The sequence below is a fragment of the Aristolochia californica genome, unplaced genomic scaffold (genome assembly GCF_029961685.1).
Source record: "Aristolochia californica isolate CCGP_79_NKW_82.1479 unplaced genomic scaffold, dmAriCali1.0.hap1 SCAF_7, whole genome shotgun sequence".
NCBI classification, from domain to species: domain Eukaryota; kingdom Viridiplantae; phylum Streptophyta; class Magnoliopsida; order Piperales; family Aristolochiaceae; genus Aristolochia; species Aristolochia californica.
Genome location: NW_027182268.1, coordinates 4,427,249 through 4,446,432, shown reverse-complemented (window position 1 = coordinate 4,446,432; position 19,184 = coordinate 4,427,249). Strand labels below are relative to the sequence as shown.

General features: G+C 36.7%; 1 protein-coding gene across 3 annotated transcripts; it reads left to right on the top strand.

Moving 5' to 3' along the window:
- Positions 1-349: 349 nt before the first annotated feature.
- On the top strand, positions 350-18,365 carry LOC137935904 (uroporphyrinogen-III synthase, chloroplastic-like). Of its 3 annotated transcripts, XM_068780314.1 has the most exons (11): positions 350-420; positions 539-764; positions 2,710-2,797; positions 2,989-3,055; positions 4,584-4,702; positions 11,402-11,497; positions 11,847-11,902; positions 17,136-17,254; positions 17,491-17,625; positions 17,754-17,805; positions 17,927-18,365. In XM_068780314.1, exons 2-11 carry the CDS (start codon positions 609-611, stop codon positions 17,939-17,941), a joined length of 903 nt encoding a protein of 300 aa, XP_068636415.1. In that variant the 5' UTR covers positions 350-420; positions 539-608; the 3' UTR covers positions 17,942-18,365. The 3 variants fall into 3 exon arrangements, with proteins under 3 accessions (XP_068636415.1, XP_068636414.1, XP_068636416.1); XM_068780313.1 differs by having other exon boundaries at positions 404-764; XM_068780315.1 differs by having other exon boundaries at positions 406-764; positions 17,136-17,221.
- Positions 18,366-19,184: the final 819 nt, after the last annotated feature.

Below are 19,184 nucleotides of genomic sequence, written 5' to 3'. Positions count from 1 at the left end.
ATGCATGATGCATACTAAACTTAGAAACTATGTTATAGGCACTTGTATGTGAAGGAACTAGTTCAGCATTACTGATCAAAGCCAATCAAACCATACAACAATTGACACCTATGAGAGGTTCTATGATTGTAACAATATGAAATGATATTAGATTATATAATATATAAAAGTTACTAACAGTGACAACAGTTCATGAGATTTCTTTGATCAATTAAATAATTCTGACTGCCAGAAGAAGGCAATTCAGCTGTTGGTAGTCGTATAAACAATTGAAAACACCTCATGCATTGGCCTGCGCTTCTTTCCACATTGAAGAATCAGAATACAGTCTTTTTCTAATGGTAGGGAAGAAAGCTTTTCATTGGCAGGAGGGCCAATTGTCTCGTAAGGAGGTTTCTTTCCTCAGGGACCAATGAGATTGTGGGTGTTTCGCAATTGACAGGCTACCCTTTTTCTGGTTTTCTCGATGACGATATTTAGATTGCGGAATCAGTTTTTTATTGGAGTAATCGATTTTGTAAAATTGACCGTGCACCAGGTGTCTCTGGATTAGCGATTACTAAAGGGCAGAAAGGAGGATGGACGCTTAGACACCTACACGTTTCGCCATGGCGATTTCTCTTTCTTCTTCTTCAGCTTCCTTTCGGAGATTTTCGCCTAGCGTCTATATGCGCCAGGTTCCGGCTTCTCTCTCTGCGTCTCCGAGGCCGGAAGTTGTGGTGACGCGGGAACAAGGGAAAAATGGGAAACTTATCAGTGCCCTGGTGAGTTACTCGTGTTCTGTCATGCTTTTTAACTCTTTGAAATTGCACATTGATGTTCCTGAACTTCATCTGTACGTCTCTCTGTTCCCATTCTGTTTCTTATCTGCCATTGTCCTTTGTTTCTTCTTTCGTTCTAGAAGCTCTAATGAATGATGAAAATATCTGGGTATGCGCTCGTGTTGATATCTCAAATGGGTTCTGTCAACATTCTGTTTATGTTTGTCTGGTTTTGCCTTGACTTGGGACGAGGGAGCTTTTTTTTCTTTTATTATTGTTAGTGTCCAGGTGTTATTTCCATGTTTTCAGTTGTTAGACTTTGTTCTCTTATTTCACCCGTCTTCTCTTAATATGCTTCGACCTGTTTCTTTTCGTGCTTTTTATGTTTCATGTACGTATTGTATGTCGAACATTTAATGAAAACTTCTGTACTGTCGTTATTCTAAATTATCTTTGGAAGGGAGTGTCGGCATTTAATTTGTCTTCGTAAATTGGTCTTTGCTCATTTAATTTCATTTGATTTTTTACTCTTTACCTGATAAATGTTTATTATTGAGACGGCAGCATTCTGATATTTCTTTTCTTGTGACAACTGATAAATGGAAGATAAAACATATTTTTTGGAAGAACCCAGTGTCGGCATTTGCAGTTCTGCACTTGGAAATGTCGATCAGAGTAAAATATTTTCTGACGTATTAAGTGGCATTGCATCAAAGCTGAAGTGGGTGATCTATGCACCTTTTATTTCTTCCCCTTCTTTGGGAGGCGTGGAGGGAGATATTAGCAGCTGGTAGATTATAGGCATACATGCTTAAATGTTTAGACATTGGGATGCTATCTGTTTATTAGTTGAACAAAATTTTGGAATTTAGTTGAAGATGACGACAAAATGGTGCAGTTAAAATTATTGTTTTGAGGTAGGCTGTGAAGCAGAGTCCTGAGAAAATTGCACAGAAATAGTGTTTCACTGCAGGTTAATGATTTATTTATTGTGTAAAGGTGATTCAATTGAACGGCAAGTGCACCTAGCTGTGATGTGTAGGCTGAGTCTGGTGTTTCTTGTCTTTGATTTGTTAAATAAAGCTTGAGAAAAGTTGTTCAAGTATGTATATAGACTTCATAATGGGGCTTGAGAGGAAAAACTCTATTGTGATGCTGATGCAACATGCTTAACCCCACTCAGAGTGATAGTGTGTCCTAAATCTCCTCTCCTTGATGTAGCAAGCTCTTCTCATAAATATCAGATGGTGGGAGAACTTGCGTACATGATCACTCTAGGATTTAACGTTAGAAATCTTATGTAAAAGAATATGATTGAATCATATTTAATTTTTTTAATCTTTTTTTTTCTTTTTTTGAAATTTTTAACTTTTATATATTTTATTATGCCAAAACCATCGCAATGATACATTTTGATGATATTTGCCTCTTCAAAAGAAACGAGTTGTCTGAGATCATGGAGAGGCTTGAGCATGTGATTCTTGTGGACTTCCAGCAGTGTCTAATGTAATGAAGCTGAAAATATCCATTATGTGGTTGCCAATTTGGATAATGTCTAGCTTCATTGAAAGCATACTAGGACTTTGATTTACGTTAATTAGTTTGCATGCAATTGATTTATGCTGGCAAACAGTAACATCCTTGTTTAAATAGCTACTATGTACTTTCTCCAAAGAACAAGCAAAACAACTATATACGAAAAATCAGTTGAGATTCTTAGGCTCAATATGCTGTTGGATCTTGGTAAACTCATAGAATGAAGTCTGACATCTATCTAGCATAAATTTTAAGGTTAGGATTCCTTTAACATAAGAACTTTCTGATTTATATTACATTTTATGTGTTATTTTTGAGATCCCATTATATTCTTTTCTAATTGCTTATTTCAGATAGTGTTGATAGCATATCCCAAATATAGTTATAGTGTGCCTTTAACATGATTTTACAGGCTGTTCATGGTGTTCCTTGTTTGGAGGTTCCTCTTGTTGAGCATACTAAAGGGCCTGACATGGAGAGGCTTTCTACTTTATTAAGTGGTAACCATTTCATTACCTTTACGAACTTGGGTTATCTGATTTTTTTGAATTATTTATGGTTTTTCTTTTTATTTCCTTTTCCTCGAGTTGATTTAGATTTCTTTTAGGTTTTTTATCCTACTCAAACTAGGACATTTTTTGAGGTCTAAATGGGATTAAAATCAATTTATTCGTACCTTCCATTGTTGCAGATAATTTGTTTGATTGGGTTGTTATAACTTCTCCAGAAGCAGGATCTGTTTTCCTTGAAGCCTGGAAGTGGGTGCATTCTTTCTTCGAATTTCTTGTGCCTATTCAGAAATTTCAAAGCCAATGATGGCATGGATTGTTTGTTGTTCTTTGAGATTTTTAGTTCAGTTATTATGAGTATACAAAGTACTTGGGTGCAAATGTATGAACTGTATTACAAAAAGAAGAAAAATATACCTGGTGGTCTGACAGTTGTTGAATGAACTGTCCACTAGTTAATTTTTTAGAAAAAAAAGGCTTCTCTTAGGAATGACTTTGAAAAGCCATATCATCATAAAATGATTGTGGTAGCATTTGGTGGTTTAGGTTTCCTTCAATTCAATAATTTTGTCTATAAACAATAATTTCCTTAGATTGACTTTTTATCTGTGGCTTTAGGTGGCTTGGGACCCATTGGAGGGAAAGATAGAGTTCTTATTGGGATGAAGGGTGCCACTCACAGTCTTTTAGATTATTCTTGCATGCTTTAGATAAGACTCTTAGTTTTTTTTTATGGAACTTCATTGGACTACTTTAGTGGCTTGAGCCATGTTTTGGTGTTTCTTGAGTTTTGGTTGAGATCATCAGGCATGAGCTTCATACGTGTTGCAAACCTTTATTCAAAATGTTGAGGAGAACTAAGAGCAGTAACTGGCTGAACCTTTTGCACCACTGGAGCTTCTATAGCGACTCTTCTTAGTTGATATGCCCACAAAATGATACAAACTAAGGTGTTATGAATGTTCATAAATTCGGATTTAGCTTTAAAACTTCAATTTCAGACCCGCAAAACCTGGTAGCATGAGACACCTACCACATCTACATCAGTACTTGGAGTTGGAATACAAAATTACACTACATTGATTTTTTTGGGGGGAAATGGCACAAATTCATTAAATTCTGAAGACAAACAAGAAACAATCAAAAGGAGGGGTCCCAAACAATGAGAGATTGACAAGCAATCCATCCTTAGCAAGAGAACTTGCCAAACAATTGGCAGACCTCAGAACATGATTCCGGGAACAAACAACATTCTCAGCCAAGTGGGTGATCCTTTTTACTGATGCGCCAGGTAATAACCAACAAGGAGTAGCCTTCTACAATAAGGGGGCCTTGGGACTTGTTCTTGAGAATCTTCAAACCTCGGACCAGCATCGAAAGCTCAGAAACAGTGGATTCTACTAATCGCAAGGGGCCAGAGAAAGTGGAAAGGACTTTGCTGCTTCTAGATCGGAACTCTACACCGAATGTTGGAATTAAAAAATTGAGAGCCATTGAAGGAGAAAATATTTCTGTTCATTATTTATCTTAAGTTCGCATAAATAGATACTAGATTAGTTACAAAGTATAATAATAAGTAATTTATTGTATTTTAGAAGCCATACCATTGCAAGTCTGTAATCCTTTCTACCATACTTAGATCTAATTTAGCACATTTGAGAAAATCTAGGATAAGAAATTAGAGAAGCTAAAGGTGAATTCACACAATTTTTTTGATTTGGAAACATTTGTTTTAGATTCTATTATGAGATATAGAATTGCATACTTTCCTACCCAGGGCTGCTGGAACTCCGAAGGTTTGTCTTGGTGTGATTGGAGTTGGTACTGCAAGTGTCTTTGAGAAAGTCATGCGATCTCACCATAGGTCTCTCCAAATTGCTTTTTCTCCATCAAAAGGTACATTACCATCTTCTCTAAGTAATTTGTGTTTATATCAAGGTTTGGTACACATGACTTTAATGTTGTACTAGTTGCATTGTGGTGTCTTGTCATTTCATTTATGATTTCTATAGGGCGGATTTTATGTTGGAAGTGCAAGAAATAACTAAGAAAGAAGTATTTTTGGTGAAGTTTATTTGTATATTTGCAATTTGTTGATTCACCTAATTTTGTGGCGTGCTAAAAATTTCATGCTAGGAAAAGGTTTCAATTTGGTAAAACACTATAAAATTAAGAAGCTACCGTTATTGAAGTACAGTTTCCTCTTGGAAGACTTGGACTCTTATCTAAAAAAGAAGCAGGTCTCTCTTTTATTTTTTTATTTTTTTATTTTCTTTTCTTTTTGACCAAAGGGCAAAGGAAATGATGGCGGACTACCAATGAAGGATTGGAAGGACACTCCCTGCTTAGAAAGAGAGTTAGTGAAAGACTTGGTTGATCTTGGAACATACATCCAATTACAGGAGAATTCAGAGTGATGTTCAAAACTTCATGGAAAGTTTGCCAATGGTCACAAGGGGGCTCTTTAGCTTTGGAGCACCAACAAATGATGATGTGAGAGTCTTTTTCGATCTGGAGGTGGCCCTGAATGGGTATTTTAAAGACAATCTTTCTTTGCCAAAGACTGAATTCCTGTTGTTATAGAGTCAAAACACCCTATGGACCCTGAGTAGAAGGTGATCGTGATGCTCTCGTTGGTGTGGAAAAATCCCCAATGCCTGTGGAGCCGGGGTTCCCAAAGGCGCTTGTTGGGGAGGAGCCCATTGTGCCATATTCTTGTGGCTAGGCAAGAAAAGTTTGCAACTAGCCTCCAATTCTGCCGGTGTAAGCCACCCGAAAGAGATTGGAACTCCTTTCTCCTGCTGATCCAAGCCAGTATGGAGGTGTTGATGATCTCCAGCACATGGTTATTGGAACTATAATTACCATTTAAGTGCCGTCTATTCCTCTCAAGCTAGACCTTCCAAGGAAGGAAAGCCAGCCAGGCTGAGACCAGGAGCTTACTGAATTTAGGTATTGGGCCCTTTCACAGGAACTAGGAGGTCCACCAAGTTGCTGGGAAGGCACAGATTGGTTCCCAGTTTGTTAAAGAAATTTATCCAGATGGACCAGGTGAAGGGGCTATGTAGTGGAAGATGATTCATGCCTTAATCCTCCTGCCTGTAAAGTGTGCAGTGGAATGTTAGTGCCTCTCCTTCTTAGGTTGTCAAAAGTTAAGAAATCTGTTTCTGTCAAATGGAAACGAAACACCTCATTATAATTTTCTGATTTTGAAGAAGGTTGTCGTTCTTTTTAGCAAAGAAAAAAAAGGGATAATTTCAAGGTGCCATCTATCTTCGACATGTGAATTATTGGTAAAACTCTAGTCAACAGACTTAGTGTAAAAGATTGGGTCTAAAGGTCTTAAGCGTCATGTGTCTTACTGTTGCTTGGCTGTCCTTTAGAATGATGAGGATCATGCTTACAGAAAGATCCACCTTCGTGCTGAGGTTGTTCAAGGAAGAAACTTGCTTACAAGCTTTTGGGACATGGATTTCACCATGGACAAGCTTTGGTCCTTATTTCGCAAGTGCTGGATCTTGATTGAAGCCTTCTTGAAGTGAAGACAACTGACAGTTATACCAACCAGATGTTTTACATTAGTTTCACTTGGAGACAACCTTATCAGGTTGAACATACTTGTTAGATCCTCAATCCAGCTATATGAGGTAGGCTAGCAACTAAATGATAGTGATAATGACCAACCAAACACTTCCTCCGATCTTAAGGAATCGGTACAGATTCATTCATTCCTGAGGTCATCAGAAAAAAATTGAGGAACCAACTGTTTATTTGGAAATTCAAGATCTTGAAAGCCCTTCCTTGCGGGAAACTTATGGAGGGCCATGGGACTACCAACAGAATGTTAGGTTGAAGTTGAACAGGCCAGCTCAAGGCATTGTAGTTGAAGAGAAACAGAAGTTATTGGCGCATAGACTTTTATATTTCAGTTTAATCTTAAGTTATATTTTGGCAGTTTTTTTAGTAAATTAAAATAAGTTTTACCTTTTCTGGTTGAATTCTAGGTACTTATTTGGGCCTTAGCTTGATCTTTATTGTTTGATCCAGTAGAGAGAAAATATTTTATTCTTGGTGCTAACCAAGGCTTAAAGTAGATAGCTGCTTTAGCTTGATTGTTCTATTCCATAAATAAATCAGTTAAAAAAATAATTTTCCGGTTTACTATATCTATTTACTGTGTTAGGGGGCAAAGTGGCTCTAGTGCTGGTCACCGTCTCTAGCTTCTATAACATGAATTAAATTGATCTTATACTTGTTGAATTTTTGGAAAAGATAAATATTGCACCGACTTGGTATAACTTGAGTACAATGTGTTTCTATTTATAATAGAGGAAACAAGTAGAATCAGATTACAATTAAACTACCCATATCCCAATTACACCCAAAGTCTAACACTTAAAGAGAAGTCCTAATACATTAAACAAATGAACATAAATAGAAGACTAACATAATTCAAACACCCGTAGACTTGAACCTCTTCTGTGAGACTTCCTTCCTATGAGACTCATCTTAGACTACACCATATTAATTTTTGTTCCATGAGACTTCTTGTTGTGAGAGTCATGATAAACTTTTCCATAGTTCTTCAACACTCCCCCTCAAGCTGGATAGGTTCAGCTTATAAGGAAAAAGATTCTTGGTCTTTAATCTTCTTTTGTTGAAAAAATTCTTCATAGATGCAAAATCTTCTTCTTTTGCTCTCTCCCTTTCTTGAATATTTTAGTCACATAAAAAGTTACCACAACATATAAAATAAAACACCTCTTTCTTGTACTTTTTCCACTTTTCCCCCTCATGTTAGGGATAAAAAAGACAAAGAGACCTAGCTTGGATAAAACACAATATGAAAGAAGAAAACTACTCTTAGCCGTACGATAAAGCTCTATAGACCAATCAAAATGATCATAGTCTGAAATACACTCCGCTAAATTTCAAAGGCGAAAAAATGACCCAATTTTAGGGCACAACAAAGTGACTACTCTTTGTGTTAGGGCAGCTCAAACACAAATCACTCTTGGATGAAGAATAAAAGACTCGATTTGAGTTAGATGTTGGACACACTCCTATACTTTTGGGTAGTGGGTCTAGGCATTACTTTGAAATGTTGAAAACACAAGATGATAAATTGAATAAATACTAGAGGAAAAAAAACTTTTAATCGGAATGAGGCAAATATGTAACACTCATACTTCCAAATGAATCTAGAATGTGACATTTTTTTAAAGAAAAATATAGGGGATATTGTAACGGTAGAATTTTAAACATAACAAATAAGTTGGACTAAATATGACCTCAGAGAAATTTCGGAGGGGGGGGGGGGGGGGGGGGGGGGGTGACAATGCAAAAAACACAAAAAATTGAAATCACATACCTTGAATGAACACATCATAGACTGATTAAGTTTGACCAAAACTCTTTGATTAAAAGAAAATTTTGCCTCAAAAACAAAAGAAACTTTGGTACTTTTGATATCCATATATGCCACAATATAGCTCAGAATCACAGAAGTTTTGTGCTAAAGAAACTAAACTCAAAGAGCTTTAATTTGATACCTAATTTGACATAAAATAATTCTTTCCTGTATCTTTTATGACCACTTGATTTACTTCATTCTTTAGCGTGACCCTTTCTGACTCCAATGAGAATATCTCCTTACACATAGATTAGATTGAAATGAAAGTTGCTCCTTTTGAAACTAGACTTTGATATCTTTCATTCAAGTATAACTTTTCTTCATAAAATATGCTTCTTTTGAGAGAAAAAATCTGATAGATTTCGGACTCTGCAATCTAGTCAAATTGAGTACTTTTTCTTTTGTGGTTAGCATTGCCACTAACTCTTCCGATATTGATATCTCCCTTTAGAAAACTCAGATTGAGAATTGGTTTGATAGGTTAGAAAATAGACTTATTAGATATTTCTTTTGACACATAATTTTCCATATAAAGTCTTGTTCTTGATGGCATTAATTGCCTCAAAAATTGAAGTTTTTTGTTGCTACTCAAACCTTTCTAGCTGTCTGAATTTTGCTGCTTCAAATATCAATATCTCTTTGTAGAGAACTTTGATTGCCTTGCATCGGAAAATAGACTTAAAGATTTTTTCATCAATATATAATTTGCAATAGGAAAAGAATCAATATGGAGGTGCGAACACCAAAGAAATAACAGATACTAGGATAGGAAAGAAAGAAAAATGTAGAATATGAATCAAAATTATTAGAGAAGAAAAATTAGGAAAAAGGGTCACATTATCTCTGCGGGTTGACCGAGTCAATTCACAGAACCTTCTTTGACACAATGTTGAATTTCTGGAAAAAAAAAATACTTCATTGATTTGATGTAATTTGAGTATAATGAGCCTCTATTTATAATAGAAGAAACAAGTATAACCAAATTACAATTAAACTACCCATGTTTCAGGTACCAAAGTCTAGCACTTAAAGATAAGTCCTAACACAATTAAACAACTGAATATAAATAGAAGACTAATATAACTCAAACACCCGTAAACTGAACCTCTTTTGTGAGACTTCTTATGAGACTCTTCTTAGGCTGCAACATATTAATTTTGGCTCTGTGAGAGTCATGTTAGACTCTTCCATACCTGCTCTTCAATAATATGTCTTAAGACTAAAGCTTCATCTTTCATCTGTTGGTGACCTCACTCCTAAAGACTTGCGTAGCATGCTACCAGATCTATCATCCTTTCAAGTTATGCAAAAAACAGACATTGGAAGCCTATAGAAGATTTGACAAGTTTCTAGTCCTATCAGGGGAGGAGAGATCATAGGAAGCCTTTCAGCTAATGGCAACTTGTCTCATGCTCAAACTTGTCTAGGGAAAACACATGCATTCTCCTATAAAATAAAAAGGAATAGATGGATGATGCTTCAATCTTGGTTAGAGCTTAGTTATTTCTATCATGAGAAAGCTTGTATAAAATCGACTTGTTGAATTTTTAGAGAAAAAAATAATAATCAACTGACTTGATTATAAGTGAGTACAATGAGCCTTTATTTACAATAGAAAAAACAAGTAGTATGAGATTAAAACTATCTTGTTCAGAAAACGAGATAAAAACAAACTAAAGGAGCATTTCCCTAACAACAAGAAATTGTAGGGAGGCGCCTTGTTTGGTAAAAGAATCAACAACATCATTAGCTAATCTAGGCACACAAGACCAATTACAATAAAGAATCACCTTCAATAGTAAGAGGATCACTGAAATGGTCATGGAAGACGATGAGCCCTTGGAGAAGGGCAAACCACTCAGTGGGTACGGGTAGAGTCACGAACAACCCCTCCAAAACCAGCTAACCTAGGGCTCCCACTTGCACTCCAATCAAAATTAAGTTTAAGATATATAGCAGAAGTAGTCTAAGCAACCATGAGGGGAGGCAGACATGCAGGTGAGGATCCTCCAATGAGGTGAAGAGACGAATCTCTCATGCTAGCAAATTCAGGCTGATTATGAATCTATGAAGAGACGTGGCCAATGATGATGCTAGCAACTTCGTCAGCAGTTTTGAATTTGTAGCTGAGCCTTCTATGGCTTTTTCCCTTCCAAATACCTCACAAAGTATGAGTTAAGGCATGCTAAAAGGACGACTTTGCCAAGTTTTGGCATGTTGGTGGCAAAAATTATTCTGCATGAGTCTAGAAGATCCATTGGGAGGCAAAGTTGGAACCCAATATGATTGAGGAGATGCGTCCATATTCTCCAAGAAAAAAGACAATGCAGTAATAGGTGATTGACAGTTTCATCAGCTTTGTTGTTTAGGCAGTAGAGAAGACAATGTGTCTGATTTCCTCTTCTTCTTAGATTGTCTCAACTTCATTGCTAGCATGTTTGTACCTATGTTAGACTTTGTCTAGCGTGGAACATTGGATAAGTTTCTTGACAATTGTTAAAGTTGGATTTAGGTTCATCCCAAGATGACTAGCTGAGGAGACTCTTTTCAAACTAATGATCACAGGATTTTTCCTGACATTGACCTATGTGAGGTTTTTCTTACTAACATTCTCTTCACAAATAAGCAATGGGCGTAAGACATGGACAACACAATATTTCACGGTAGGGATTATCTTATTGGATAAAGGTGTAGTTGAACCTCACCATGCCCCATGTCATACCTTTGCCATACCTTTCCTATGGATGAAGCTTTAGATTGATGTCTGCTCAGGCACATCATGGATGTAGCATGAGAAACTTATGATTTGAGTTAGCAAATAACATTAGAAATTCATTGTCCCATTGGCTGATGCAAAGATTTTCTGTATCTATTCTGCCCCCCTTGATGAGCTAAAGGTTTCTATCGTTTATCACAGTGTGCAACATTGCTTGTAGGAGTCAATTTTATTGAACTCTTGCGGCCACTTGACTCCCAGTTGATCTATTTTTGTTGTTACTTTGACGAAGTGTGCTATTCCTGTGGTGAGTAATATATGTGTGACAATACTGTTATTTTTGTGCAGTGATAATGGTAGTCATTTACTGCAGCAGATACAGATTTTTCGGGTGAACACATTACATTAGATATAGATAAGAGAATAAACTTTATTTGATAAGTTTTTTTTTTTTTATAATTTGCAGCCACAGGCAAGGTCTTAGCTTCAGAGCTTCCAAAACATGAAAACAGAATTTATACTGTCCTTTATCCTGCTTCTGTGAAGGCTAGCAATGAGATTGGTATGTTTTCTATCTGCTTGTTCATGTTTAACAGCTTAGTTTTTTTGTTTTCTTTTGGTTTCTCTGTGTGATGGGAGGGATATTTTAGTCTCTGTCTGTAGACAGATTATCGGAGCAATTAATTGTGAGCCAATATCATTTATATGAAGGAATCCACTTTTGCTAACTTCTCCTACAGCTGGTTTAAAGCCCGTGGAATTAAGATACTACAAATGCTTGGCTTTGAGTTTTCTTAGAATTCAAGAGGGCCATCACTTGCTATAAGTTTGTGTGAGCGTTTGATTATGAATACCTCCTGTTGGACTGGTTTACTTTTCCATTGGCTGAAATATATGATCTTAAACAACAGAGGAGAGCCTGTCAGTTCGTGGATTTGAGGTCACAAGGCTGAATACCTACTCAACTGTAAAGTCTGAACTCTTTCTTTCTTGTCTAATGTTGGTTGCTTTCCTGATGAATTAAAACTATTATATAGAAAAGTTTTTGATTTATCACAGATTGTTCACATGTATCTGTTCTCATAATTGATTGTATATATTTTCAGTAATCTTGGTTAGTTAAGGTGAAAAAGGGTAAAAATAAAGAAGAGAGAGAAATTGAGAGAGAAGAGAGAAGAGAGAGAGATGAATGAAGAGACTTCTGGAAAAGAGTCTCCCTGAGGATTGTGCACGATCTCCTTCTCTTTTATTAAGTAAGATAGATGCAATTTACAAAAATACCTCTATTCAGTTAAAATACATTTTTTTAAATGAGTTAAATACACTTAATTCCTTATATCTCCTAATATACATATTCAAATTATATGAAAATTAATCTAGAGACACATCTCAACATGCTGAATGAGATAATGTAAACTCTAGATACTACAATATATGTAAAAAGACAAAACTACTCTTCACTATATTTTCTAGTACTCTCCCTCAAGTTGGAGCATATATATCTAAAGGACCAATTTGTTACAAAAAATCCCAAACTCTCGTTTACCCAAAGATCTGGTTTGGCACCCAACAACCTATACTCTTGCAGCATACCTATGACATATCTTCTTTGGGTTAGAACAAGACTTACCTTGTTTCTAGCTACTTCAATGTCAAAAAAATACTTTAATGATTTGAGGTCTTTAGTTTGACAGTGTTTTACAAGATGCGCCTTTACCTCCTCAATACCTTTCACATCATTGCCAGATAAGATGATGTCATCCATATACACCTATAACACCACAATACCCAACAATCTCTCATACAAAGAGGGAATGGTCACTATGGCTTCTGGAGTACCTGGTAGACATAATAACTTGGCTGAATTTTTCAAATTAGGTTCGAGGGCTCTGCTTGAGACAATTTATGGCTTTCTTGAATCTGCATACTTTGCCAATCTTCCCATGAGCGACAAACTTAGGTGTTTGCTCCATATATACCTCTTCATCTAGATTATATACAAAGGTATTTTTATTATCAAGTGGACATAGAGACCACCCTTGCTTTACTGCCACCGACATCTAAATCATGATAGAAGACAATCGGGCAATTGGAGAAAAAGCCTCAAAGATCCACCCCATATGTCTGTGTGTAGCTCTTGGTTACCAACTGAGCCTTGTATCTATCAATAGTTCCATCGACATTATATTTCACTATATAGACCATCTACAACCAACAACTATAGTACCAGGTGGTGGATCACACAATTGCCAGGTGCCTTTGTCTAGTAGTGCTGCTATCTCAACATCTATCGCCTGCTTCCAGTGAGGAGATGATAGAGCATCTTGCACAAAAGAAGGAATAATACAAGAAGAGAGAGACAAAAGCAAACTGCATATATTGATATAAATCAATTCAATCAAACTGGTAGCTCTAGGGACAACTTTCTGAAGAGTAATAGGAAAGTGTAGATCACTTACCTCAGGATCCACAACGAGGGTGAGTCACGATCTTATGTGAGAGGGCACTGAAGCTTGATGTTGAGGCACATGTCATCTATGATATACCTGCAGTGGTTTCTCAATAGTAGTACTAGATGAAGAGCTAGGAACCTCCATAGGAGTTGGAACAACTACTTCTAGACCAAGAGTAGAAGGACGTGTGTCTATGGTGGATGACAGAAAGAGGGAAGTATCCTAAAAAAATGTCACATTTACGATATAATGTCTTCTTATTTGAAGGATAGAAGCATTTGTATCCCTTCTATACACGAGAATATCCTAGAAAAAACAAATTTGTCTGCATGGGGAGAAAGTTTATCTGTGGAAGAATTAAACATGTGTAAAAAAATACACCCAAATACACTAGGAGACAAAGGGAATATGATAACAAATGACATTAGTATTTGTATGGGAACTAGTCCCTCTAGAACAGAAGAAGACATCCTTTTATTAAGAAAGCATGCAGTAAGAAAGCATCATCTCAATAAGATTTGGGTGCATACATATGCAATAACGTAGTACGAGCAACTTCTAATAAATGACGATTTTTGCATTCAATCATGCCTTTTTTGTTGATGAGTAAAAACACATGATGACTAATGAATGATCCCACATTCTTGAAAAAAAATCAAAATTTTGGTTCATGAATTCCAGGCCATTATTAAAGCGAAGTACACGAAAAAATTTATCAAACTGATTTTTTTATTATAAAATGTTTGAAATACATGAAATACTACATATTTCTCTCGTAGGAGAAACACCCAAATACATCTACTAAAATCATCAATAAATGAAAGGAAATACTTGTAACCTGACATACTAATCACAAGACAAAGACCCCAAAAATCAAAATGAACAATCTCAAACAAACGACTGCTCCTGGAATGACTTAATGGAAATGGTGTCTAGTGATTCTTGTCTAGTTGGCATGAGTTACACTGAATTGAAAGACTGGAAGGAAATGTAGGAAAAAGTTGAACCAATTGTGCTAGAGAATGATGACCTAACAATAGGTGTCAGTGTAGAGGTGAACCTATAAACTGTGGCATGTAGTGATTGCTCTAGTAAGTGGGTCTCCAAATAATATCTCTCATGCGCAGAACTAATTGTCTTCCTCGTAATAAGATCCTGAAACACACAATGAGAAAGATAAAATGTAACGAAACAATTCATAGACTTAATGAGTTGACTAACAGATAACAAACCGAGAGGAAATTTAGGAACAAATTACATAGACTGAGGAGACATGGTGAAGGATGGAACTAAGTTGCCGACTCCTTGAATTGATGAAACAAAACCATCAGCTAAGGAGACGTGTTTAATATAAGAGGACTTCAAGTTAGAGAACAAGGATGACATACCTGACATGTGGGTAGTGGCACTTGAGTCAAGAACCCAAGTGGATGACAGACGCACATGGAGAGCTGACATACCTGCACTCGCAAAAGTGGATGTTGGAGTGGAAGTTTAACTCATAGATGTCGAGGAAGAGGCAACGGTCCACTGAGCTATACATTGTACTAGTTGGTGCATTTCATCAGATGATGTCGGTATAATATTGCTTACCACTTCAGTAGGAATCTCTCTATTCTCATGAATAGTCGAGTTCGCCTATGCTAGCTTACCAAACTTGATCCAACACTTGTGAGAGAAGTGGTTGGATCTACCTAATGATTACATTTCCTTTCAAATTTACCATGACCTTGACCTAGGTCCATCTCTACCTTTGCTTCTACTAATACTACCACGACCTTTAGAAGACTCTGTGAAACTAGAAATATTAAGTGTAGAAGCGTCAACCATCTTAACTCCTTCACTACCTCGGGGTACAACAGTAGTTTCACCATGCATGATTCTATTGATGTAATCGACAATGTAGATACATATCTGAAGGAAGTAATTGTACCTTCTCTCCATCAAATTCTGAACCCAAACCCTCAAGAAATTTAGCAACCAGCAATTGGCTTATCTACTTTCTTAATTCCCGTTCATCAATAGTAAACGGATAATATACATTTATCTCATGCCACACGCCTAGAAATTCACTATAATACTCTGTAACATGCATGCAAGGATTTCCAAGGACATCCACATCTCTTTTGCGGTCTCACAATTCATAATTTGATTCCTCAATTTGGAATCAACACTGTTTATCATCCAGGTCATAACTTGACCTTCTTCTGCCTCCCAGTCATCATTCTCTGATATTTTTGACTTTTGCTTGACCTTTAAATACATTCGTACTGATTTAGACCAACTCAGATAGTTCTGCCCATTCAATTTCTTCGAAGTTATCACAATGGAATCTTTTCCATTAGAATTCCCTACCTCTTTTGAGGGGGTGTATTTCTCACTGGAATCAGCCATGAGAATCACAAAACAATCACAATTCAGCAACTGAAGACTTCAGCTAACAAGCTAGGTGCACAGGATAGGTGGGCCAACTTCACAAATAATTAGGGTTTTATGCTATTCTCTCATAGACCCAAATTGACCCAATTTCATCAATATAGAGCGACTTCACCCTCAAGAATCACACAAAGCTGACAATCCAGGGCTGAAGTCACCTTTTCAGAGGGTGATGCAGTAAAAAAACTCAATATTGGGTTGCACACCAAACAAGAGGGAGAGACCCTCAGCAATGAGTCCTCTCTAGGGCTCTATATCATAATTAAACTGCACTAAAGGAAATATAAACCAACAACCCTAGAGTTATGGCAGAAAAAAAGAGGAAAAATGATAGAATGTTACCAACCAATAGGGCATGAACCTCAAGAACCCCTTCCTTGTGAAGTCACAGCCCTTGATAGGGTTAAAACACAGAAAAAGGGTTGTCAAACCTAGATACTTGCTCTGATACCATGAAGAAGGGTAAAATTAAAGAAGAGAGAAGAGAGAAGAGAGACAGATGAATGAAAAGACTTCTGGCAAAGAGTCTCCTTGGGGATCGTGCACAATTTCCTTCCCTTTTTCAAAAATACCCCTATTCACTAAAATACACTTAATCCCTTATATCTCCTAATATACACGTTCAAATTATATGAAAATTAATCTAGAGACACATATAAACATGCTGAATGAGATAACGTAAACTCTAGATACTACAACATACATAAAAAGATGAAATTTTCCTTCACTATATTTTCTAACATAAGGCATTGTATGTACGATCTTGATATATCGTGGCTAACCAATATTATGATCAAGAGCTCTTTCTGTAGTTGTTTTTGGTAAGATGGCATTATCTGAGGGCATACGCCTCTCAATGAGAAAACTTTGTGTTTTGAACTTATTCTTCCATATTACTAGAGGACCTGTTCAGGAAGATAACACATTGTCTTTGTTTTAGGTACTTCCAATTAACGAGGATTTCTTAGCGTTGTTTGGGAGTGGTCCTAAATATGTTTCTATTAATAGTATTTTGTTCTTCAAAATATAAGAGCTGTGGATTTGGCCTTTGGCTCCATTGCCACATGTAAGTTTCTAGAGTAAGGTCTTGAGTTCTAGTTTCAGTGGGGAAAGGAATGTAATGTGTGTGTATGTATATATATGCTCAATTTTGTCTTAGGTAAAAATTTCCATGTATAGATTAGTATTGTGTAATCTTGGCTTTTAGTGTTTGCACATATGGTCTGACACTCTTATAGAGGAAATATAATTCCTGGACCTTTCATGAACTTCAAAACAAAACATTTGCCTTAAATTTTCCAACTTTTGCAGGTAGCTGTCAATAACATTGAGCTGGCAATTTTGACTCAAGCGCTTTCAGCTCCAGTGGTGGCAGTAGCTTCACCTTCTGCAGTTCGGTCAGCTCTTATCAATAAAATTTATGTTTTTAGGTTGTTTTTCATTGTTTAGTATTTCAATAATTTTGTCTGAAGACAATTTTCTCTAAGCAACTGAATATTGGGAGGTTAGCCTTGTTTGAGTGATCTTATTTGGTTGGGGTGCCAGGGATGTATTTTGCATAGTGGTTTCTAAAAGCTAAACTTAAAAAGTGTTTTGTGTGCGTAATTCCATTCATTCAGTTCCATTTGGTTCCAATACTGACTTCATCTGATCCTGATTTGTCCAGTGCTTGGGTCAACCTTGTTCCAGAGTCAGAAAAGTGGAACCATTCTGTTGCTTGCATTGGTGAGACAACTGCCTTGGCTGCAAAACGATTGGGATTACGGAATGTATATTATCCTGCTAATCCGGGCCTTGAAGGGTATTCTTTTTCTTCTTGCTTCTTGAGGATGCATTGGCAAGATTTAGGCCTCCTGCTTAGGATCCATTCAGGGAGGATTTACTTGAACTATATAAATTTTATTGATAGTTTATGATATTTTACTGTAGGTGGGTTGAAAGCATCCTCGAAGCTCTCAGAGTACATGAAGAACAACTAAAGGTCTGAGTAAGACCCCGTTTAAAATCATTTAGTAGCCACTACAGTGGTCATTTTTTTTTTTTTTAGCGGTCCTTTTCAAAATGCCTCTTTGCTTATTCTGCCATTTCCTTTCCTGCACCAGGCAGGTGTTTGTTGATAAACGACTCAGGTGCAGGGACTGGAATTTGGGCAACGAGGGCAGCTGTAAATATGAGAATGGCTTGTCCAAAAAGAATGAAATCTGAAGCGACTAATGCTCACGGACCCACATAGAAACAATTGGTTTGACACTGGAGAGCGTGATAGCCACATTCCCTTTAAGCTCCCAGGGCTGCCAACGCAATTTGCCAGGTGGTCAAGGAAACCTAGCTTGGGAAAGAATTGTTGATGAAATTTGTTGTCATTTTGCCAATGTATAATTGAATCCATCTTCTTTTTTGTTTAATAGCATTCATAACAAAGCCAAAACTTGCATCTTCTGCTACCACATTATAACATTTTTTTGTCGACTATTGCTTTGGCATGTAAAGTTCGAGAATTGAACTGTTGACTATTGATTGGAAGAGTTTAATGGAGGTGTCTGTGAGTCAGATTGATCTCTACCTACTAGCATGTGATGGAACTATTGGAACAACTGAATCTCAACAAACAGATAAAGCTAAACAAATAGATGAGGATGACGATTATGGAAGATAATCCAAGATATAACCAAATCTGTTCAAATTTAAATATTTTTCAAATATTTGTAACAGATGTATCTTATGTATAAAACACCTATAAATACAACTGCATGTAGTCCTCCAGAATCAAGGAAGGAAAACATTGTTTCTATCTATCTTGTTTTACTTTTACATGGTATCAGAGTTTCCAAAGACATACGTCGCTCATCCATGGCCTCCAACGTGTCCTCTACAAGCCAACCTTCTTCCAACAGTTCTTCTCTGTCTACAGCCAGTTCTATTCTCCCCACCCAACTCCATCATATCATTGCAATCAAACTCACCAAAGACAACTATCTTCTTTGGCGAGTCCAATTCATTCCATACCTCCGTGGTCAAAATCTCTTTGGTTATCTCGATGGTTCCATTCTTTGCCCACCTCTCACAATTCCTTCATCTTCCAATAGCTCCATACACATCCCCAATCCTGCATATATTCACTGGTCACAACAAGATCAAACCATTCTAAGTGCTCTCCTTTCTTCCCTCACCGAATATCTTCTCACCCAAGTTATTGGTCTTACAACTTCTAGAGAAGTCTGGCTTGCATTAGAAAAATCATTTTCTTCCACTTCCTCTGCCAGAATCCTCAGTATTCGATTCTAACTATCTACTCTTAAAAAGGCCTCCCTCACAATCACCGATTACTTCACCAAAGTAAAACAACTTTCAGATACTCTC